The following is a 24672-nucleotide window of genomic DNA, read 5'->3' as shown; positions in this document are numbered from 1 at the left end:
TCGTCCGAGCGGGCGGCGTTCGCTCGAGTGCAGAGAGAGCAGCACAAAAGAGGTGGTTGGTGGTGGTCGCTGGTAACTTTGTTTTTGTTTTCTCTTTCTTTTTGTTTGCGCCGCCTCACCTCGTAGTCTCTGTCAAGCTAGACAGTTCGGACGTGCTCAGGGGCTTGTAGTTTTGGTCTGCTAAAATAAGGTGCTGCTGAGAAGATGTGCAGCAACGCGTTTTCTTTCGTTTGGTGTTTGAATTCTGTAGGAAGAATGGGTTGATACTTTTGTTAGTCAGAACAGAACAATATGGTAGTGTTGGGTGCTCTGGACACTGATATTAGTGTTGAAATTCAAGGGGTGCTATCACCCATCCGTGAAGTATCTGGGTGCTATTTAAAGGAGAGGGTCTGCAAGATTAAATGAAAGGGGCTGCCAAGATAGCAGTGTGGCATTATGCTTGTTTCTTGGATTTCTGATAGTTAGGACCTGCTCATGGCTTTATAAGGTCAAACGTAGGAATAGATAATAGCATGTTTTTTTCCTGACTTAGTGTAAGGGAAACTGGTTCATACTTTACATGTAAACTGTCAAAAGCATGGGATAATAGGTAAACAGTTTCCCTGTTGTGTTTTTCTGGTCTGTAACCAGGTTGGTAAAAGTTAGCAAGCTAATGTGTGTCCTTTTCTTGAGAGCTCAAATTACAATTGATTTGAAAGCATTTGAGGTTAAAAGAAGAAGAAAGCTTAGTTCCTGTAGTGTTAGAATACAGGCTAAAAGGTTTGTAGCTTTTTAATGGAAGGAGATTAAAGGGAAACAAAGACTGAAAATATGAAAGAAGGTGCATAATAAAGTAGGGAAGGAGAAGGATCTTTGCAAGGAGCTACAAGATGGTGAAATGTGGATCTGTACTGAGAGTATAATAATGTTTGCAACAGTTGACTCTTATTTTGTCGAATGTAGATGTGTGTCTTCTCTGCTCTGGAAGGAATTTTAAATCGTATGTGGATGCTTCTCAAAGCCTGGGTTAATATGGTTAGTCACCAGTTGTTTTTGTTTCAGTTAGGTGAAAGACACATGCACTGGTAGTTAGTATGAAGGGTGACCCTGTCCCTGCGTTAGCAGATCAGGTAAAGCTTATGAGAAGAATGGCTGTGACCAATAAGTTGCATTTCATTTCCTAGTGGAGAGTGAACTTCTGTATTCCCTGGAGATAGACGTGAATGCCTATAGTACTAGAAGCACCAGAATGGTTTTAAAGTATGTTTTGTGTTCCTCATGCTAGTTGTGGAGGAAAAAGCTTGGAGGGAAGAAACACTTGTGACTAGAAGCCGCTATGAATCTTCTCTTGGTTTGTGAACTGGCAGTACTTTCTGTGTCACTGACCTCTGAGGTTGCTGCAGAGTTGGTTTCACCTTCTTTACAGGCCTTCTCTGCAGGAAATGGAGAAATGTGTCTTTGAGTGAAACACATCAGAAGAAGAATTCTAAACCACAGGGATTGCTGGAGGGTCCTTGGGCAGGGTAATAGCAGTTGCTGAAGGCACTGAAACTAGTTGAAATATATGCTTTGAACTATCTTTATTTCAAGCTGGTGCTCCCTTCCTAGAAGGTATAATCTCTGTCAAGGAATGAAATGAAGAGGTTTAATTTTCTTTGAGAGAAAGAGAGCTACTGATGAGAGTGTTCTGATCAGTCTGAATGTATTTTATTCACTAAATATCTTGGAGGATAATAATGGTTTTATTTTAATGTGTTTCTGTGGAGTGCTTATGAAGGGTGCTGTTATTCTAGACTAGCCTTGAAGGAGGAAATTAATCTTCATGGGGTTTTGATCGGCTATGAAATCTTTTTTCTTCCCCCCTCCCCATGCAAGTCGGCATGTTCTGTTCTCTTTCACGGCTTGTGTGTGTGCTCATGCTATATTACTTTAGGCATCTTGCTGGGCATCCTGTACTTGGGTATTGCACAAGCCTAAAAAGGCAGTGGCAGTGTTCAAGGAGGTGCTAAGTATGCAATTAAGGGCAGTTCTGACCTGAAAAGGTGTGTTGTGACCTGATACCATTGTTCTTTCCCCATACTACTACCTTTGCCTCTCAGTGTACAAACATGATTGATCCCAAACAAATGACTCTTAAGAGTACACGGCTGCCCTGCCCTATTTCAGTACATATTAGATATGTATGGAAACATTCTGTAATGATCTTATAGAGACTGCTCTAGTGGAAGGTGTCCCTGCCCATGGCAGGGCCTTGGAACTGGGTGAGCTTTAAAGTCCCTTCCAACCCAAACCATTCTATGATATGAGTGTTTTCTCTTGTCCTCCTGCCATGCAGTACTGTGAAGAGACTAATTGCACCTCTCTAATCTTCCCAAAGGAGCTGGAGGGCTGCTGTTAGGCCACCATGAAGCCTCTTACTCTCCAGACTGAATGAGCCTGGTTCACTCAGCCTCCTCTCACAGGGCAAGTGCTCCAGTCCCCGACTGTTTTGGTGGCCTTCCACCAAGCTCATGTAGTTAGATGTCTTCCTTGCAGTAACAGAACCAAACCATGGTATTCTAGATGCTGTCTAATGAGCCTTGTGTAGAAGGAAACAATGACTTCCCCTCGATCTTCTGGTTAAAGTTCTTTCTAACATGCAACAGATTTATAGCCCTAACTGCTGATCAGTTAGGGGACTGAATGGGCTGCAGGGACTCACTTAGTTCTTATAACCACTTGTTTTTTTTTTGAGAAGCAAAATTTACTACTTTCGTAAAGTAATGTGGTGGATATACTTATGAAAACATACAGCTACATAAAAACCACATTAATGAAAAAATGTTCATTGATTACTAGGGACTTCTTTAAAGTGTTTAACCAGACAGAAATATTGAGAGCAAAATCATAGACACAATGTAAGGCTCTTTCAAAGGCCTAAAAAAAGAAACCAACAGCTACTCTATGTGATTGTGTTGGGTAGTATGGTTGACTGGGTAGAGAAGTGTAAACAAGCTACAGCTTCTCATCTTGCTGACAAGGAGCAGCTTCTATGGAGCGCTTGCTCTGAAATCATTGGTAGGACAGAGTTTTTCTGCCTTTGAGGATATTTCAAGTTCTGTCCATGATGGATTTGTTGAGCAGTGTTTGCTGGAGTGGCTTGCGAATTGGCTTGCTGCACAGCTTTAAACAAAGATGTGAACTTGACTCATGCAGGCCCATGGGACCAGACAGGCTGTTTCCAGGAGTACCAAGATAACTGTGTTATGTTCTCGTGGGGCTATTCTTTACCATCCTAGGTTGTGCAGAACAGGGATAATCTGTAATGATTAGAGAATGGCAAATGTTACACCTATCTTCAGAACAGGCCAAAAGTTCAACCTAGGGAACCACAGGCTTTTTAGACTCATGTTGGTCTGTAAGAAAGTTGTGGAATAGGTCTTCCCGGAAGTTGTTTCTTGACACATGGAAAAGTGGTGACTAGGAACAGTCAGCATATATTTTCTAAGGATAAATCATGGCCTGACCACCTTCTGTGTTAAAAGTGGTGGGATTTGTGGACCAGGAGAGGAGTAGATGTCACTTCAGCAAGGCTGAAGGAAGTGGCTAACAGGAACCCCGTGAAATTCAACAGAGGCAAAAGCAAAGTCCTGCATCTGAAGGAAGAATCCCAGACTAAGATTGGCTGGGGATCAGCTTTGCAGGATTGGCTTCTCGTAGACAGAAAGCAGAGCATGAGCCAGTGGTGCATCCTGTGAGCAAAGGCAAGTTGCATCCTGGGCTGTATTTATGGGAACAGAACCAGAAGGTTGAGGGGAAGTGATTGTTTCCTTCTACACAAGGCTCATTAGACAGCATCTAGAATACCATGGTTTGGTTCTGTTACTGCAAGGAAGACATCTAACTACATGAGCTTGGTGGAAGGCCACCAAAACAGTCGGGGACTGGAGCACTTGCCCTGTGAGAGGAGGCTGATCTCCAGGTTCATTCAGCCTGGAGAGTAAGAAGCTTCATGGTGGCCTACAGCAGCCTTCCAACTCCTTTGGGAAGATTAGTGAGATGTAATTAGTCTCTTCACAGTACTGCATGGCAGGAGGACAAGGGATAGCACATCTTTAAATAGATATTCTGATGGGTATGGGGGAAGGATATGATTGTCTTTTTCCCCCCACGCACACATGAGGGCAGTTCAGCAATGGAACAGGAGCCACCTGGTCTGGCCTCATGGCTGATGCTACACTGAGCAGGACTACACAACTGAGATCCTTTCTAACCTGAGTTATTATCTTAAACAGCTGTAAAAATTAAATTATCTTCAAAATGTATTTCTTATCCTCCAACCGTTACTCTTTGCTTTCCTAGACTGAGGAATGCCTAGGTTAGCATCCCTATATCCTTCTGTGCAGTTGGTGATGTGGCTTAGGCTTCTGATGATACTAGCATACAAAATAGTGTAAAGATTGTGAGCTCAGCATATCTTGTAGATGTTCTGTGACACAGTACCTTGGAAGGTTAATACTAATTTGCTACATGAAGTAGCATAAAAGGATATACTAACACTATAACCTAGATTTGTACTGGATCCTCTGCTGGAAAGGAATTTGTAGCAATTTGCTAGTAGAATAGCCTATTTGTGTATAATTGGAACAGTGACTGTTGGAGCAAAGTTGATGTTATGAAAAGCAAAGTGTACTTCTTGGTTTTTGAATCAGACTGATCCGAAGTTTGGGCCTGGGTTGGGGTGGAGGACACAGCCTGTTATGTCTGTTTGTCTTCTTGGCCCAGCTGAATATTTTTATTTGGGGGAGGGAGGTACAGTTGACACAGTGAACAAATAATGTTTGGCATGAGATCTCATAAATGGCAGAGAAGCTGCAAGGAGGGTGGGAAGAAACGTGTGGCTGGGATCCAGTATCTCTCCAGCTGCCAGCAGAGGTACTGGATCCCAGTCATGGGTTAGTTGCCACGTTGTTGGAAGCGTAACTGTGGTGTTGGGTAAACCAGCTAAAATGGTGGCTCTCAGGAAAGATTCGTTTCCCTTTGCTGCTGCTTTATGGCTGTGAGCACTTGCTGCTTACCTGGCTTGTTCCCAGGCCTTTTGATGATGTGCTTTAATTTGTTTAAAATACCAGAAAATCCATATTAAGGGAAGAAAATTGAATAGAAAGCTTATGGAGAAGTCACCTTATCATTCCAGAGCTGGGGGGAAGGGAGGGAGAGCAAGCTGCTGTATTGGATAAGCCATGTGTTAAATCTGCTGGGCTCTCTAAACTCATTTTCCCTTTGGTGTGATTTGTGTTTACTGGGAATAAATGAATTATCTGTAGGTCCCACTTTCATGTGTTGTCTCAGTAGGTTAAAATTTTCTCTTTTGTGTTTACTGGGAATAAATGAATTATCTGTAGGTCCCACTTTCATGTGTTGTCTCAGTAGGTTAAAATTTTCTCTTTTGTGTTTACTGGGAATAAATGAATTATCTGTAGGTCCCACTTTCATGTGTTGTCTCAGTAGGTTAAAATTTTCTCTTAATAAACTTTGGGCTCTTCGTTGTTACATTCTAGTATCTTTAAATTGGCTTACAAAAACTCCCTGTAGTCATAGGGTAGCATAGGTAGCCTGTTACTGTTGCAGTATTTGTGAATCACGCAGCCCATCTGGAAGAAATGTCCTGAAATTTCATGGATTGTCAATGGAACTGGCTGTAGTTCAGTCATGCAATCGGGCAGTGCCAGCTGAGAGGGAGTTTGTGTCCCAGGTTGCTTGTTTACATTTATTCTTTTGTGCTGACAAACCCTCCTGTGAGACAGATCAGTGAAATGCAATGGCTGAGAAAGTAACTCTCTCAAGGGAGATTTCATAACAAGGTGTTCCACAGCAGTTGTTAGAGCTGAAGGAGTACAGGAGTATGAATGACCTTAACCTGGCAGCACTGCTGAGGAAAGGACACTTAGAAACAAGAGGGAGAGTCTTTAATTGTCCAGCTCCTTCCCGTCTTTTTCCCCTTAACTTTTCCAGCTGTAGGATTGCCCTGAAAATATGGGAGTCGGAGGCACCAAACGAACATTGAGATTATCTGTGGTTATGATTAGCCCCCAGGATAATAAATCAATGAGCATTTTCAGTACTTCATAAGACCAACTTCTCAAGAAGTGGTGAAAGTGCACTTCTATTTTGAAGCATATTTCAATATGCAGACATGTTTTACTGACTTCCCCCACTCACTTCTGAAAGATTCTATGGGTGCTTCAGTACTTTCTTTGCATTTGAAGTGCTTGAGTAAGAATACAGCCACAAGATACTCAGTATTGAGTAAAGGTAGGTTGGACATACTGTGTGACATGCAGCTTAGGTGTGCAAGTTAAATGAGATGAAGCAGACTTTTATATTGGATAAGGTTTTTATTTTTTTTTATTGGAAAAACAAGATCTCTGTTGGGTATTTTGCAGTGAGAAGGTATTTGAGAGAGTTTTAAGATGGTGGGGAAATTGTTACTTAAAGGTTACTAGTTTTGTTGGTCACTGTAAGTGGAATGGTTGGAAGGTGCTATGGAAGTAACTTTAGGGAAGACTTGGAAACAAATTCTGGAAAATGTGCAACCTTTAGTTTCAAAATTGGCAAGCAAAAAGTTAACCTCAGTTTGTATCTGCACTTCCAACAGACATTTGTTTTAATGGTAGGTGTGACTTTTTGGTACTCCATTACAGTGGAGAGAGCTGTGGCAAGCAAGACAAAGTTCTTAACATGTTAGGCATGTAGTTCTTATGCTGGTCTGCACTGAATTCCTTGTGATTTCTTATGCCGGGTTTCCAGAGGGCACTTCAGAGACACCTACTTGAAGTAACTTACAGGCTGCTAATTAAAGTCAACTTGTTGAAACAGTAGCTCTTCCCACTTAATCCCCATCAAAAACACTGGGGGAATGTTTCCCTGAGAACAAACTTCTTATCCATGTGGAAAGCAACAGTTAAGCTAGTGTCAGCCTATTGTGATAACTAACCCTATTTTCAGTCTGTGTGTTAGATAAAACATAAACTGCCACAGCAGGAGCTACTTCATGAGCTGTTTAGTCATCACTTCAGCGGTGCTATCTCCCACAAAGAGAGCAGTGTGGACAATGGCGAAGTGTCTGCTTTATTGGCTCAGACCTTTACTGTGTGTCAAGATCCTTCAGTGCCTGGAGTTGCTATCGTAAATTTAGGCTGTTGTATAAGTCAATGTATAGACTCATTCAAGTGCTTGAGCCAGAAAATGATGCACGACACATTTTTGCTACAATTTGAATGGAGTTAGCGGACAAACTTCTGTACTTAATATCATATGCCTTAGAAGACTTTTTAAATAGAAAACTCACAAAATAGTTGTTGGCTTTTAAATGGAGATCTGTACTAGGTTATGTATGATAAATGAATTGATTCTTTCTCACTTCCAGGAGGGCATCTGAACCTGAGGTTCACAAGAATCTTAAAACCAAACTGTAAGGCAGAAGGATGTGCATACATTCATGGCAAGAAGTTATATATAAGAGATTAGATACAAGGAAGCTCTTCCCTGTGAGGGTGCTGAGGCGCTGGCACAGGGTGCCCAGGGAAGCTGTGGCTGCCCCATCCCCCTGACAGTGTTCAAGGCCAGGTTGGACACAGGGGCTTGGAGCAACCTGCTCTAGTGGAAGGTATCTCTGCCCATGGCAGGGGGTTGGAACTGGGTGAGCTTTAAGGTCTCTTCCAACCCAAACCATTCTGTGATTGTGTCTTTGCTTATTCTGTACAAGATCTTCCACACATTTTTTTTTTAAGTACTGGAGGAGCCAACACTCCTGCCTCTGAGCTACTTTCTGGTCTCTTAAATCTGATAAAAAGCTGGGAAGAAAAATCTTTGAAACTCTGAAACAGAAGCAGTCCTGTGAAAACACTTGTAAAACAGTTTCAAGGTGCACTAGTAAATTTTCTTTAGGTGCTTTGAACTGCATGTGGTGCCTTATTGACCCACTGAATATGCTAAATCAAGTTCTTGGATATAATTTGAAGTATCTAAGTACTTTAGCACTTTGTAATGATGAGTCATTGCCAAGAAAAGAATTATTGTCTGAGACCAGGTTATAGTTTCACAACTGTTTCTGATAAGGCTGTGCTGATCAAGCCTTGCCTAGCCTTTGAATGATGATTTCTATGTGCTAAGTGTGTGTAGTTGGAAGGGTTTGGGGAAGTGATGAAGCTAAACCATGTTTTCCCTCTCATGACTGCCTTACTTCAGACGTGTTTGTTTCAGAGCCTGTTTGGTACTCGGGTGTGTGAATGACTATACAGATACAAAGGAGACAGTAGAATATGGTTGCAACAGGTATTAAGGGTTGGGGCCCTGCTTCAGAGGCTCTTGCAGAAGTTTAAGCTATTGTACAAGATAAGGGACAAAATCTTGCAGTGAGATACAAAAGATTGTAAGTTTAAACAATGAAATATTTCAAGGGTATGAGGTTATTTGGGATAATACAGAAAGTGTAGAAGGACTTCAGGCTATTGAGTGATGCATAATGAAGTGACAAATGAAATCTAGTGCAAACAGAAGTAATAAACAGTGGGAAGAGAAACAATAGTCTGGGAACAGTTAGAATGAGAACCTGCAGTTTCTAGTAAGTCCTTGGAATTTTTAACTTAATGCCTTCTTGCAAGAGGCGGGGGGTTACATACATTATTAGTTGGAAAGGAGCAAAGAATAAAAAGTGGCCTGGGCTGCTGTGCTGTTACCCTGTTATTGTAATCTTTCTTTGAATGCTGCAGTGTTCCGTGCCAAAGAATCATAGAATGGTTTGGGTTGGAAAGGACCTTAAGATCACCCAGTTCCAACCCCCTGCAGGGACACCTCACACTAGACCATGTCACCCAAGGCTCTGTCCAGCCTGGCCTTGAAAACTGCTGGGGATGGAGCATTTACCACTTCTCTGGGCAACCTGTTCCATCTCTCAGAGGTTAGAATAGAACTGGGGAAAAGCAGCAGTGTATTTAAATGATTTTCATATGAGAAGCAACAGAATTGGTAGAATTCTTTATTTGGGAAATATGGCTGGGTGGGTGTAAACACTGTTGCTGGGGCATGAAGGGAAATGATGGAAAAGGACAGTTGAATTTTTCTTATGCAGTGATGGTGTCAAATGAAGTGACAAGGTGCCAGCTGTGAAACAAGCCCAAAGAAGTGCTGCTTTACAGGTTCAACAAAACATGTAGGAAAACACGCAGGAAAAAATTCCACTGAGGACTAAAATATAAAGACATTACTGCTTGAGTTCTTGGATCTGCAGGCTGTGGAAGACCTAGAGAATATCTGGGAGGAGTGCTGCTTTTAAGAGTTTGTTGTTCGGGTTTTTTTTCCTGTTCCTCTGGTCTTTCCCAGTCACCTGTTCTAGTATTTTTGTATTTGGGATCAGGCAGGACTTAAATTGGTGACCTGGTTGTTCATGAAGATGCCAGAGATAGTTATTGGGCTAAATGGAACACTTGTCTGTCCCAGTATGCCTCCTCTCAGTGTCATGACCTACACTGATGATAAATGTGCTTAAAACAGCTGTCTGACCTCCTTGTGTGTAACCTTCTTGGTTTAAACTGTCCAGAACAAAAAAAAAAAAAATCAGTTGCTCTCTAGAATACTAACTTTTGCATTTTTGCGTATTTTTATGTTTTAAGCCATTATTATTTCAGGTTTATTTTCATATTGAAAGTAAATAATAAACATTTAGGGAGAAAGGATTCCATTCTCTTTGAAACTTTAGAGCATCTTCTCTAACATCTGAATAGTAATTCTCATCAAACTGTATAGGATGCTGATTCATTTACTGGTTTTATTAGTGCTTTGATTAATTCAAATGTTTTTGGTGCTGACAATGTACCTAAGCTATTTTGAATGAGGTAAAACTTTGCTTTTTCAGTTGACTTTGTGTAACTCCCTGTTCTGTCCTTGTATCTATGTCATAGTTGTTCATGCATTTAGTTTCTAAAGAGAAAATACATTTGGATATAAGGATAACTTTGTTTTACAGTCTGAAATTCTGCCTATTACTTATGAAGATTCTTGCTTGTGCAGTATCTGGTCCTGTGTTACAATTCTCTGTATTTTACTCCTTGGAGCGTTTGGTAGCTAGTCTGACATAAAAGCATATTCACACTTGTAGATGAATAAGCTTATATTGTGGAATTGTATGAGGAAAAACTACTAGTGATTCAAGTAACTTACAGTTTTGAGCTTCATCTGTGAAGAAAGGTTGCAAGATCTTTTGTTTTTCTTTATTCTTTTCTTCTCTGAATCTAATAGAGAGGAAAGCTTATTTTACATTTTAAGTTTAGCATGTCAGAATTCTCCCTGTGCTGGAAACGTTTACAGCTGTGCTTAATGGCAAAGCATGATGCTGGGTTTGGAGGTGCCCTGAGTTAGCATAGTGTTCAACCTGGTTTCTTCCCCCTAACCCTAACCTTTAGGACTCTTTTAGCTTTCTTGGTATTTTGGAAAACTCTCAGTAACTCAAGTGACTAATGTTTTGCAAAATTAATTATGTATTTGTTTTTGATGTGTTCTTTGATGCTTCTAGTGACTTTATGAAGAGTCTCTGAGCTGAAAAGTTTGTGTATCCCCATCCTCACTTATGTTAGTTGATGTCATAGAAGGTTCTTCTTTATATAAACTTGTCTCTTCCAAATTCTGTAGAATCTTGTAGTAGCAAAGGCTACTATAAGCTAAGTGAGTTCTAGCTGTGAATAATACTAATAATCGAAATACATGGTTTTCTACTTCAACCTAATTCTGATATCTCTTCTCTTGCTTCCCTATCTTTAGAGACTCTACAGCGGTGGGTAATTCACTGGTCCATAAGCGGTCTCCTTTACGTCGAAGCCATAAGAGCTCAGCATCTCTGGCCAAACTGTCATTACGTGATGGACAGAAAGCCAAAAAGCCACTGTGTAAATTTGAAGAAGGTCAGGATGTCCTAGCTAGATGGTCAGATGGCTTGTTTTATCTTGGAACTATCAAAAAGGTAAATGATTTCTTTAAATTCACTGGAGTCCTAGAGTATCATGTTTGTTAAACGTTATGGTATTGTTGTGTTTCTCAGCATTAAGTACATTCTTCTGTTTAGTCCTTTATTCATGGCTTCTGCTGTATTTTTGGTTTTCAGATAAACAAACTGAAACAGAACTGCTTCATTATATTTGAAGACAGTTCCAAATCCTGGGTTCTCTGGAAGGACATACAAACAGGCAAGAACTTCAGTGAAGTAGTCATTGTTGGGTATTTTGTTTAGATTACTATATCTGTTTAAATAAATTATTAGAGTATATTTTTGTATCCTGAAGAGTGATATAGTTTAACATGACCCAGAATCCTGAATTAGGTGAATAAAAAAGGTCTTTTCAGTTAACTCTTTATCATTGCAGTTACTTTTTCTGTTTGTTTGTTTCTTTTCATGTAACTATGTGCAGGGAGGGGAGAACACTTTTAAGCATAATCAAATTTGAGTTTATTTGGATGGGGATAGAGTATAACACACTGTTATAGCAGAAAACTCCAGGCCCTAATTTACACAGAGTTTATGTCCTCCTATGTTTTCAGTTGAAACATCATGACGTGGAAAGAAACCAAAGACTGGAAAATCAATCCTAGGTTTGAATGGAGTTTTCACATTTAAAAGTAACACCATAATTGTTGCACATAAGAAACCATTACAGATTTTGGAGTATTCATGTGATATAAAGAAATATGCAGATCTCAAGTGAGACGTCTATTGTATATTAGCTTTGATTTTTCAGATACTTGGGGAGCAGTTAGTATTTTGACAACCTAATGCTATTGAAGCATGGATGACAATTTCTTATGAAAATCGGTTACAATTTCCTCATTATATAAAGGCAATGGAAACTTGAGTTGGCTCTTGCCAATTCTTGGTATTTAAACTGGACGCTATCTGTTAACAGGAGAAGCTTTGTATTCATAATAGCAAAAAATCTACTGCTTTATTTCTGAGAAGCTTTTAAAGTACTGCTGTTCAGGCTCTCTATAGTACTAGTTTATGATCTTTGATACTTAGATCAAACTTTAGCGCATGAGTAAGATAACATGTAGACTAAGAAACTTGTATTCTATTCCAGTTTTTTACACTGATAGGTGGTAGCTGGTATATAACAGGAGCAAGATGTAGTTTTGTTACCAGTTTGCAAGCCAGTGTTTTTTTCTTGTCTCTACTGTTACTGTGTGCTTTTGTATGCTTGCAGATAAGCAGTAATAACGTATTTCCTAAGAGTGTTGGAGTTTAATATTAAAGCACCTTGGGCAGATCTATCAAAGGATATTCATCAAGTTGTGCATATGAAAAGAAGCACAAACTACTGTAAATACAAAACATCTTTCAGTTGCCCAGATAGGATTAGTTTATACATATTTTTTTAGTTTGCACTTAGTCTTTACTCTGTTATTTTATGTTTTATAAAGGAACCATGGACTGCATAGTAAAAATATATAGCCTGTAAATATCCAATAGCCTATGATAAGTGACATCAATATTTGTAATGCATACAGTCTGTACAAAAGGTCTGATTTGATTTTTGTTAGGAAATTAGGCTCTGCAACAATATGGTTGTACAATGCATGGATTTGTAACTGAAATTACAGAGAAGCCATAGGCATGGTAACCATTCCAAATGCAGATGTAACCTGAAAGAAAAAAAATCACACTTTCATCTTTGTCTAGGAGCCACTGAAAGTGGGGAAATGGTCTGTACAATATGTCAGGAAGAGTATTCAGAAGCACCGAATGAAATGGTTATATGTGATAAATGTGGGCAAGGTAACTAGATTTTCTTTTCCTATTTACTGCGTTTTAAACGATGTTTTGATTTGTTTTATGAAGGAGGATATTTGCCTGGCTGACTGCTCAACTGATCTTAACTTTTATAGCCCTTAGTGGCTATTAACAGCTCAGTGAATAATGATAATCCATGTTAAAGTGACTAACAGCTGTTCTGTAAGTAAAGTTTACTTTTTATACTAAGGAATTTGCAAGAACATTATGAATGTGTTACCAATCTTTTTGATCAGATTTTTGGCACTTAATGATGGATAATGCCTTATATTGGGGTAAAAATGATATATAGTTAATACTGTGTAAGCTTCTTTTGCTGGTTTAATAACACTTCGGTCATTTTTCATACAGGTTATCATCAGCTGTGTCACACACCAAATATTGATTCCAGCGTGATTGAATCAGATGATAAATGGCTCTGTCGACAGTGCGTTTTTGCAACAACAACAAAGGTGTGTTTCTAGGAGAACATGTCTTGATACATCCTGTATTGCATACATACCGTGTTTTTAAAGTTAGGAATACAAAACAAAACATAGCATTTTTTTCAGTGATTTCTTCTTTGTTAACTTTGACCTGAATGGAAGCTTTATATGTTGAGAATTAATATTTATTTTAGATATAATTACATTAGGCTTTCAATTTATTTTTAAAATATGCCAGTATTAGGACAAATATAGGTGAAAGTATTTTATTTTATTAAAGACAAATTTTCCTAACTTCCAAATTAAAGGATTTGCAAGTTTCAGGAATACATTTTTGCTTTTGTAAACTCATGTATTTGTTTTGGCCCAGAGGGGAGGCGCGCTTAAGAAAGGACCAAATGCCAAAGCACTGCAAGTCATGAAACAAACATTACCTTATAATGCAACAGACCTTGAGTGGGATGCAGGTCATAAAACCAATGTCCAGCAGTGCTACTGCTATTGTGGAGGACCTGGAGAGTAAGTAAATTGATAATCAAGAACTTTTGTCTGTAATGCAGCTGATCCTATAGACTTTTACTTGTGAACTTCTTTCTTTCTCTTGTACGTAGATATTAAACACAATGCAAGGTGGAATTTTGTATTATTTTTAAATGTCTCATGGGGAACATTAATGGCTTTCCTTCTTCCATAAAATCTTTTCGCTTTGTTTTAATTTTGTCATGTGACCATCGTGACATTACAGTCCATTCTGCAACAAGCAAGAACATAGTTCTTTTGCATCGCTGCTCTTAATGTGTCAATGGAGTTGTTTGATCTTGCAATTTTAGGCAGTGTTAACTCGTGTCTATCACTAGTCACAAATATAAATGTATTTAGAGATTAATCTATTAAATTTTGTTGGAATAGGCAGCTGATTCTACTGTAATATCATATTCTGGATTGCAGTTACTGACAGGGGAAAGACTCTTTTCCCCCGTATGACATTATAGTCATCTGCTGGTTCTTTCTTACAAGAAAGGCAAGAAACGGCCTTCTTAAGTACATAAATACTCTGATGTCTGCATGGATGAGTAAACAAATAAAAGAGCATTGAAGATTTGAAGTCAAGGGAAGTCAAGAGTCTCACAAAGAAGGGAAGCTTTTGAGTTTATACTCACAGGACAGAGCGGAGGTTTGAGAATTTTGCAGACTTGGACAAATATTGCTTTCTTTGATCAAGGGAGAGCTGGAGAAGGAAAAAACCCTCTGTAAACGGGTTTGTTTCGAGGATTTGAGTAGCTCAATCCTCAGAACAAATGTTTATGACTTAATGCATCTGGAAAATAATAAGTGAATCCAGTATCTGAGAAGGAGCTTATATGGTTACTGGATTCTTATTATTGAGAATTAAAATGTGGTTTTCAGAGGAAATTAAACTTTTGGTTTTTTTCTCTCTTCATTTAGTAACTTAGTTCATCCTTTAATAGACTATCTTTTATTCTTATTAGTCACTCTTTTCTAGTAATGATTCATGGTGGAACTAAATGTTACTGAAATATCCCTATAGATGACTGTCAGGGTCAGAAGATCCCTTGCTACTTAATTTAAACATAATGAAGAACAACTGCCAGAGACTTTTTTTTAACACATCTTATTTTTCTTTCTGTTGGTGAAGCTGGTATCTAAAGATGTTGCAGTGCTGCAAATGTAAGCAGTGGTTTCATGAGGCTTGTGTGCAGTGCCTCCAAAAGCCAATGCTTTTTGGTGACAGGTAAGAAAATGAAGCTGTACTTCATGGTTGTCTTTATTTAAAATGTGGAGAGGATCTTGTGTATGAGCTTTTATTAGGGCATCTATAATACAACACTGCTTTCCAAAACCGGAGTGAGTTTTGTGTAGAAGATCATACAAGGTAAGGCATGTGTTCAGGTGCCAGTAAAGTGGAGTTCATCTCAGTTTAGTGAAGGAGGATGGTGTGGTGGAGAGGTAACCAATGGATGGTTGAATTCAAATGGCTACTAACTTAACTTCATGTAGAAGTCTTGTACTATGGGTGCTGCCTAGTAGGAGATTGCAAGCTTCAAAACAGGCTGCTTTAGTGGGCCTCTAAGTTAGATAAGGGCTTTCAAGGTCACATTTTATAGGTAGCAATGTCTTGTATGGAACCAATATGACCGATGTCTTGTGTGTGTGTGTGGTGGTAGTAGTTTCATGTACTAACAGCATAGCGAACTGGAGAAAGCTGGAAGGATCTGAGGGGAACTCTGTGCATTCTCTGTTCATGTGAGATGAGTCAGGTCAAAAGAAAAGGAGTGCTAGTCTGTGCTTTTGTTCTAAGAGGAACTTGGGATAGTTGGAGGAGGTGGGAGAAAACTGGAGAAGGGAATCAAGGAGTATCTCATTTGTTATGGGTTATACTTTCTTGTAGTTATTGGTTGTGCTGGAATGTTTGCATGGAGGAACTGAGTTAGGACCTTGGAATGCATGGGTCCTTTCTGTGTATGTGTACACTGATGCATAGATTTCTGCATGAGAAAATGGAGTTGGGGACATTACAGACATCTTCACTGGCATTGTCACAGCTTGAGGGGCTTTCTTGGGGAGTATGAAACAGTGGTACCAGGATAAAATTGAGGAAGCACTTGTCTGGTAGCTACCAGTACAGGTACTGGAAGTTGATGGAGGAAGGTGGAAGATGAAGGGACTCTCAGATGGGTTTCTAGTCTGCATAACTTTCTTTTTTTTTTCATAACTAGAGTGTTAGAGTGTGTGTGTGTACAGACTCCCACCACCCAGTCACAGGTACATCTGTATATTTATATCTTTTTAGGTTTTATACGTTCATTTGCTCAGTTTGCAGTTCTGGACCAGAATACCTCAAACGTTTACCCTTGAGATGGTAAGTGTGAATTAATGCTGTGATTTTCTTTTTGGTATTTGATTCTCCTTGCAAAAAAGGAAATCCACTTGCTGTCATGAGTCACTTCCTGAGTTGTTCTTAGTGTTTGTATTAACAGGGACAACTTTTCCTTCAAAGTTTATCCTTAAATATAGAGGTCTATTGCAACTGCATGCTCCTGAGTTTTATTCCTGGGGTAGTTCAGTGAAGTAGCAAGCAGCTACTTTTACATCTTTTGCAGGCTTAGGATCCTGCCATTAGTTAAGCCAAACGCAATGAGTACTAGAGTACACATCTGGACGCATAATAGTTTCCTTGATGAGACTTAATAGTTAGTTGTAGTTTGAAATCTTGGAACTAATCCATATTTCAAATTCCATTTTGTGGAGATATATGCTAACAAATACGTGGTGAAAATTACCTTGTTAAATGCTAATTCACCAATATACTTGAATGAGTACAGAATCGATACATTCAAGTATAAACTTGGACTTACTTAAATATCCTGTGTCTTAGACCAGTTTGGGAGTTTGAAAGATCATCATGACAGTGAAAAGAGGCAGAGATGAAAAGTAAGATTCAAAGCAGAATGAATCACTTGAAGAGAAATGGCTGGAGACTTCATAATGTTGTTCCCTGTATTGAGTGTTTAAGTTGTGCTTTGTGTTCCTCTGTCTATATCATGCCAATATCTTTTCTATGAAATTTTCAAAAGAAAAGCAGTTGGAAGAAAAGGACTTTTTATTTCTGTCTTTTATGCTATTCTTCCTGAACTCTAGGGTAGATATAGCACATCTATGCCTTTACAACCTAAGTGTTATTCATAAGAAGAAGTACTTTGACTCGGAGCTTGAACTCATGGCCTACATTAATGAAAACTGGGATAGATTGCATCCTGGTGAGGCAAGTAAATGGAATACTTTCTTGTTTTTTCTCACAATGCATATATTTGTCCCGGAAGTTAGTGACCTATGAACTGTTTCATTCTGGATGTTTGAATCTTTTATTATCTTACAATCTGGTAACTGCAAATAATGAGGAAATCATCTTTAATTTTCTTGCAGAATTAGAATGCTTTTTAAGTAGTGTATATTTCTCTGAGCTCTAAGATTTCTGAAGTGATCCATGTAACTTATTCTATTATTTGAATGGTAACTTTATACTGAACTACTTATTCAATTGCAAATATGTATATAATTCCTACTTCTTGGATATTTACATGTGCACAGAGCAGGAAATCTGTTTCCAAGGTGTAACACATAACAAATTAATGTACACAAACATTTAATTTCCTCTTTCCTATCTCTTCCAAACATGAGGGTGATCATGTCCAGGTCTAAAGATTATTTGGATCCTTTTCCAGTCTGATTCTGCTACTTGTCAAGGCATCTTGGTTTTTAGATCACTACTATACTAGTTATTCTCCCAGCTATTTGATTTATTGTGCAGTTATTTTTAACATTAAAGGAAATCCATTTTCCCAAGCAGACTGACTTCATATTTAACTAGGAGGAGGAGTACAGGTATTTGTTTCTGCATCCAGCTTTGTAATCCAAAATTTACGTTGAAATTCAAATTGGCGAACTGCTTAGTAGGGTATGCACTTTTTTGTGCATGGAAATCTAGTGTTTTGAGGGTTTTAAATACAGGTGGCATAGAACTGGTTTGAAATATTTTTATAATGAGTACATCCTACTTTCTTACTTCTCAGCAGAATTTGTACATCTGTAATCCATTTCTACTAGCAGACATGACTTGAGAAATCAGATGTCTGTGCTTGGTCCTATCAAGTCTCAAGGCTTAATTAAAAAAAGGCTGCACAAAATGCAATTCTTACACCATCCTTTAAGTAGAATTAAATGTTCTGGCTCTCTTGGCTGCTCTGCAGTTTAACAGATATGTAAGCAGTGTTTAATTTTGACTTTTGTTTCTCTTAGTATTGAGGAAAATGCAGAAATTAATGTTCTCTTGTTTCACATAACAGATTTTTTTTTTCTGTATTTAACAAAATTTCATGTCAGCAAGGCTGGTCAGAGCAGTTATGGTGTGGTTGAGTGGAGCTATCTAGCTGCCACTGACTTGGAGCACATGTGCTGTTTTGAAGAAGTTGAAAGGCTACAGTCATCATTGTGCTTCTCTTCCCCTTTATGCTTTCAATCCATCCACACCCCATATATGTGAAAAAAAGCATAATGAAGGGGGAGGAAGGAGAGGGGAGATAAAGAAACTCACCTCTTTAAGTGTTACGCTCAATTCCTTAATCAGTATTTCTATACCTTCAAGGAAACTACTTCTTTTAAGTCTAAAAACTGCATTTTTGAAAGGGTAGATTTTGAATACATTTATAAACTTTGTGGAGGAAATCTTCAGGACTTTATTCTGAAAAGCTCCTAAATGTCTCTTAATAAGTTGGGAAAAAATTGGAGGCAAATGTATTTCACTACTTTGGTTATTCCGGTTTGTTTCTTAAATAAATCATAAAATTAACATCTACAATATAATGGTTTCAGGGGTTTTGTAATGTTCTTAGCTTGCCACTGTTAGAAATGACACTTCAGTTTCTTTAGCTGCTTATAATTGAATAAGAGGAAGAGTATTTTAGCCACGGTCAGACTGGAGTAAGTGGTGGGATTATCAGAACTCCCGAGTCATTTTTTTAGCATGGTGTTATACAGGATGCAGTAAACATACGACAGTTTCCTATAGTTAAGTACTGCAGAGCTGCAAGACCTCTGGATAGGGATGGGTTATACTGAACGCCTATGATAAAGATGTATAAAACAGTTGTTACCTTCTTTGGCTAAAATCAGTTGAGTAACTCAACTTTGTTAGGTAGAGTTTGAATCTTGCCCCAGATTGGGCTAAAAGATTGGCTTTTATAAGTATATTTACTCATTTATTTAGCTGTTAGCACATTCAATCCTTTGAGCATTTCTATCTGAAACAGTCAGAATTGTTTTCATTAGAAAGCATTCGAAGGTGGTGGGGTTTGGGTTTTTTGAGATGCAAATGTTCTACAGTCAGCGCTGGGGAATTCATGCTAATATTATTAAAACTTACAAACTGTATGTAAAACTCTAAAGATAAACTTGCTGCAGAGCCAGTTGGATATAAGTTCTGGAACATTCTGGTGTGACGATTGGAAATATGGTAGCTCCATTGGAATTTCAAAATAGCTGTCTAAACATAAAAATAATCTTATTTTAAATTCTATTATGTAAATGTTGTGTCTACTTCACAGTCACCACCATTCTTGCTCTGCTTTGTCTCTAATTCTTACATATGCAGTTTTTCAGAGAAGGTTCCATGGTTTTGGTAGCTTGATAGGTACTAGCTACTTCAGGCTTTGGTGTAAGACTGGATCTGAGCAAAAGGGCCATGAAATGGATTCATTATTTTTTTTCTTCCTCTATACTTTGTTTCCTGTGTCTCTTCCTTTTTTTTTTTTTTTTTTTTTTTATCATGTTGACTAGTGTTGGCAAAAATGGGAATTGGATCCTGTGGCAGGATTTTGGTTAAAATGATCAGCAGTAAAATAACTAAGTGTCAATAATGGTTATCTTCTGTTTGCAGCCTCAATTAATTTGGACATATATCATGCCACATAAGAATAGTTGTTAGCAGTTCTGGGAGGGCAAGCCAGTATTCTGTTCTTGAGTAAACTAGAATTCCTTGAGACATTTTTCTTGCACTTTGGCAAGCGAAACTCAAATTCTTTGGCCTAGGCTTGCTGCTGACATGAATTCTGTGGGTGTAGATCACAATGTATGGGGTAATGATTAATACCCTTTGGGGTCTGGTAGTTTCTACAGCTAGTACCTCATAGATGTGCTTCATAATCCAGATCTGTAGTTCCAATGACACAGAGTAACTAGAATCTTTCTATTACTAAAGAATTTGACAGGTTAAATGATTTCTTAATATTCCACAGCTGGCAGACACACCAAAATCTGAAAGATATGAGCATGTACTGGAGGCATTAAATGATTACAAGACCATGTAAGTTATTGGTATTTTTTGTTTTAAATGTTGTTTGCCTATTTAATCTGATGTAGATTACAGTGCTCAGTCTATCTGATAATCACTTTGGCTGTAGATAACACTTAGATTTTAAATACTGTTTCTATTTCAAACTGTAACATAACTATTTGAGTGGAACCCAGATCATGAGAAAACTGTTTCAACTTCTACTCTCTTTCCACTTCACATACTGTGTGTGACAGTGAGGGTTGTGTTAGTGGAAAGAGGGCAATAAGATAGCATTAGGATGAACATTTGCATAGTTTTGTTTTGTATGTACATTATTACTATAAAAGTTGCTTTCCCTGGGGTCAGAATTTTAACAATTAATTTAAAATCATCTAGGTTTATGTCTGGAAAAGAAATAAAGAAAAAGAAACATTTGTTTGGCTTGAGAATTCGTGTTCCTCCTGTGCCACCCAATGCTGCTTTAAAGGCTGAGAAAGAACCAGAAGGAACTTCTCATGAGTTCAAAATTAAGGGCAGAAAATCATCTAAGCCAATCCCTGATGTGAGGTAAAACAACCCAGTCATTCTAGCAATGTTGTGGTAAATTGGGCTACTTTGGGTATGTTTTTGGAGCCTACAAAAAGGGCCTTTACATTGTAGAATGTATTTATTTAAAAATAACTGTAGAGGTGAAGTACTTGTGAGAACAAGGTTTTTAAGCAGATCTTACAAGCTTTCTATTGGGATCCTTCTTAAAAAAAAAAAACAAACAACAAACCAAAGAAAAAACTTAGTGGCAAGAGCAATAGACAATATCCAACTTTGCTGCCATTTGGGAAATAAAATGTCTTGCCTTTCAGGAGCTTTTATACAATAACATTCTAGATAGGAAGTGTGAAGTTGTAACTTGTATTAGTGAATGTGCCCTCTTTTTTACCAAGTGTGATCATATGAATAAGCAACACTTAACACTAACTAGTTCATGCCTCTTCAATGTTGGGGAATCAGTAATGTCACTGGAAAGATCTTGTATCTGTTAATGTTATTCTAGAGGCAAAAATATGTAGCTTTGTACCTGACAAATGTTATTTATCAGAATAACCTCTTGGTGCATAGAAATCTCATCATGTATTCATTGCCAAAGGAAAACATGTATTAACTTAAAATGATCTTCAGTAATACCAAACAAAATATCCATTTTCTTCTAGGGAATTAAGTAATGGTATAGAAAGAAAGGGGAAAAAAAAATCAGTAGGTCGTCCACCTGGTCCTTATACAAGAAAAATGATTCACAAAACTCCAGAGTCATCTCCTCTGGTAAGGTTTTGGATATTCTTCCTCTCCCCCTCCACTTCTCCCTGTAACTGGATTATAATTTTTGGGAAAAAAAAACCAAACGAAAACAAAAAAAACCCCAGTTAATCTGAATCATCATATTTCCCCATTTGTCCTCAAACAAAACTGATACAGCAATTAAACTAAATTTGAAGTACTTTATCTTTCTTTTCCCCCTTAGGATAATGAACCAGTTCCAGTGATAGAGAACCCAACCTTGGAATTACCCTGCACTGTTGGGTAAATTAAAAATACACAACCCCCCTGTAAAATATTGTATTATAATATGTCATTTATCTGTTTGCTTCTGAAATGTCAGCTCAGTTTTTACTATCTTATTTTTCATTACATGGCAACCCTGTTATCTTGCATATCAGGAAATCTGATGGAACTGCACATTCATCTAATACCTCAGATGTGGAATCCACAGGTGCTGCCAGTATGAAAGAAACTACCTCATCTAGCATTTCCAGACATTATAGGTAATTATTCCATTACTCTATCTGCTATGAAGATCAAGATTTGCAATATATTCATTTTAATAAAACTTTCTGAAAGGGGGACAGAAAAGCAATTAGTTCAGCAATACTGCACCCTTAATAAACAGAAGTTGCAGGGATCCTACAAGAAATACCTTGCCAAAGCATGGCATGTAATGGTCTACATCTGGTGTCTTAAAACCTGAGGGTCTGTTGTACTTCCATTCAGTTCTGAACCTTTTGGCTAACTTTCCATGAAATCTGATGCAGGTAGTTCCATGAAGATAGATGCTTGGAAGAGAGAGGCCCAAACCAGCAACCCACACTTGCAGAAAGGCAGGCAATTTTCTAATCATCTGTGGCCCAGTCATTGCCAGTGCTGTTTTTTGGTGGTGATTTTTGGGTTTATTTTCTTTTTTGTTGTTGAAGCTTTGGCACGACAAATGTAGAAGATAAGATAGGAGGTTGACTTAAGCTTATGAGGCAGCTGTAGTAGATATGAGATGGAGGTTAGGGTATTGCAGAACTCATGGGAGAATAAATAGAGAAGAGCTGAGGATATTACAAAGGGATATAACACTGAGGATGATGTGACTCACTGAGATTTGTATTAATGGGCGTTTGAGACTGAATAGAGCTATAAATTGCATGTGGAAATCTAAATAAATGGGACAAAAGAAAACTAGTCTTTATTAGTTCTGCTAACAACACACAGGGTGAGGTTTTTGTGCTCACTAGCTGCTGTTTTTGTTGATGTAAAATATGTTGTTAAATTAGATTTACTGGAAAGAATTAAACTCCATGAACACTTCCTGAGCTTAGCCTTCTAATAAAGGCCACAAAAGAGCTGATGCGTACCCAGAATTAGTTTAGCAGCTGTTGTGTTTGTAGGTTTGTGTATTGAAGTTAAAGAATAGTAAGTATGCTGTGATTTTTCTACAGTCCATGGAACATGAAAAATTTTTGGCACAGTCTTCATAAGTAAATTATTAACTACAATCGATTTTTCTGCAAATAAATTGTTACTTAAACTTTTCCCTCTCTCGAGTTCAGCAAACATATATTTCTCTTTTATTGAGATATATGGATCCTCAGTCTACTTATTTTGTCTCCTCTCCGTTTCATGCTATCAAGGGCTCTGATGATTCATTTCTCTGTATATTACTGCTACAAATAGTCTGTCTTCAAACCCTCATGTTTAACTTTCAGACTTCTGAAATTGCTACCTAAGGACTTAAGTCACTGTGTTGTATTTCTGCCCTTTATTCCATTTTTTTATGTTAAAAAGATGCGCTTTTAAAGTTCTTTCTTTAACGTTAAAAATGTGCTTTTTTTCTGTAGTATGTTACATAGGAGTCTTGAACAATAAAGTTTGTGTACCAGTTAATTTAGGACTTTATCAACTAGGTTTTAGCATGCATAGATTATAGAGGTATTTTTTTACGTGAGGATTTGTATCTTGGACACTTCAGTATTTAGATGATGGTTTATTCTTGCATTATGTCAGCAGCTTCCTTTTTTCATTACCACATAAATCTGAGTTTTGGATATACAGATTTTTCTGGCCACATGTAATAAACCTTTAGGAAGTCATGTGTACTGTGAAAAGTAGTGGTGTAGAATATGTTGTTATAATATCTTTGTTCATATTTCAGAGTTACAATGAACTGAGATAAATTCAGTTTGAAAACATTTGGCTAATCTTTCTGGCATTTTGTTAAATTAGTACAATTTTCCTTCTGTAAATTTTTACTTTGCAAGTGCAATATTGATACTTGTTTGTCTATAGGCAACATGTATTTTTAGCAATGAAAAATAGAACAAAGAAGTTATATGGGTTGCATGGAAATGACTGATGACAAAGCAGACAATTTGAAACAGTTCCTTAGAGTTAATGCTGTGGTTTGTTTGTTTGTTTGCTCAGTAGTTTATCTGACTCGAGAAAAAGGACTCGTACAGGAAGAACTTGGCCTGCTGCAATACCACATTTGAGAAGAAGAGGTCGCTTTCCACGAAAAGCACTCCAGACACAAAACTCGGAAATTGTAAAAGATGATGAGAGCAAGGAAGAATACCAGTATGATGAACTCAATACAGAGATACTTAACAACTTAGCAGATCAGGAGTTACAGCTCAATCATCTAAAGAACTCGATTACTAGCTATTTTGGTGCAGCAGGTAGAATAGCTTGTGGGGAGAAATACCGTGTTTTGGCTCGTCGGGTGACACTTGATGGAAAGGTGCAGTATCTTGTGGAGTGGGAAGGAGCAACTGCATCCTGACTGTAGGACTGAACATTATGTTCACTGCACTGTCATCTGTAAGTACAGTTCATAATGCAGAGCCTCGAGAGAAATGTGTCTTTAAATGTGTTTCTAAAAAAAAAAAACAAAACAAAACCAGTTTAGCCTTAACATGTAATTGTTATCATTACAGCTCTTGTGATAAAGACTTATCTTTTTAAAATCTGATCTGAAACTTAAATTTTTTAATCTGAACATTGTTAGATTGTTTTAGGTTGGGATATTTTGGGTTACAATTGCTTAAAAATGTGCATGGTGTTTTAAAAAAAGAAAAAAAAAAAAAAGACATTTTCTAGAGAACATTCCATGGATACAGTTATTGTGATTTAGAGAAAATACTATGTAGATAGCACAAATCTTTGAGAAATTTTGGTTTGTTTTCTTACCCAAATGTTTGCAGAAATGTATTTCTATTTCAATACTTCCTAGATTTCATAAGTGCAGTGTATATAATGCCTACTGAAGACTGTAAAATACTGAA

At 37.8% G+C, this 24672-nt stretch overlaps 1 protein-coding gene across 2 annotated transcripts; it reads left to right on the top strand.

Moving 5' to 3' along the window:
- Positions 1 to 44: 44 nt before the first annotated feature.
- MTF2 (metal response element binding transcription factor 2) lies at positions 45 to 24452 on the top strand. Of its 2 annotated transcripts, XM_010020261.1 has the most exons (15): positions 45 to 52; positions 10780 to 10978; positions 11120 to 11201; positions 12689 to 12784; positions 13151 to 13251; positions 13595 to 13743; positions 14882 to 14977; positions 16037 to 16105; positions 16885 to 17008; positions 20037 to 20104; positions 20471 to 20641; positions 21283 to 21391; positions 21591 to 21649; positions 21787 to 21891; positions 23813 to 24452. In XM_010020261.1, exons 4-15 carry the CDS (start codon positions 12709 to 12711, stop codon positions 24168 to 24170), a joined length of 1485 nt encoding a protein of 494 aa, XP_010018563.1. In that variant the 5' UTR covers positions 45 to 52; positions 10780 to 10978; positions 11120 to 11201; positions 12689 to 12708; the 3' UTR covers positions 24171 to 24452. The 2 variants fall into 2 exon arrangements, with proteins under 2 accessions (XP_010018563.1, XP_010018564.1); XM_010020262.1 differs by lacking the exons at positions 45 to 52; positions 20471 to 20641 and having other exon boundaries at positions 10784 to 10978; positions 23816 to 24452.
- Positions 24453 to 24672: the final 220 nt, after the last annotated feature.

Source organism: Nestor notabilis, unplaced genomic scaffold (assembly GCF_000696875.1).
Source record: "Nestor notabilis isolate BGI_N333 unplaced genomic scaffold, ASM69687v1 scaffold278, whole genome shotgun sequence".
Lineage (NCBI taxonomy): Eukaryota > Metazoa > Chordata > Aves > Psittaciformes > Psittacidae > Nestor > Nestor notabilis.
The sequence above is the reverse complement of the archived record's forward strand: the minus strand, read 5'-3'. Positions and strand labels throughout refer to the sequence as shown.

What these genes read in the sequence shown, in the direction of transcription:
- MTF2 (XM_010020261.1), top strand. Translation starts at nt 12,709, where the DNA reads ATGGTCTGTACAATATGTCAGGAAGAGTATTCAGAAGCACCGAATGAA. An exon ending in AAACGTTTACCCTTGAGATG is followed by an intron (nt 16,106 to 16,884) that starts GTAAGTGTGAAT and finishes CCTGAACTCTAG; the next exon opens with GGTAGATATAGCACATCTAT. An exon ending in TTAAATGATTACAAGACCAT is followed by an intron (nt 20,105 to 20,470) that starts GTAAGTTATTGG and finishes AAAATCATCTAG; the next exon opens with GTTTATGTCTGGAAAAGAAA.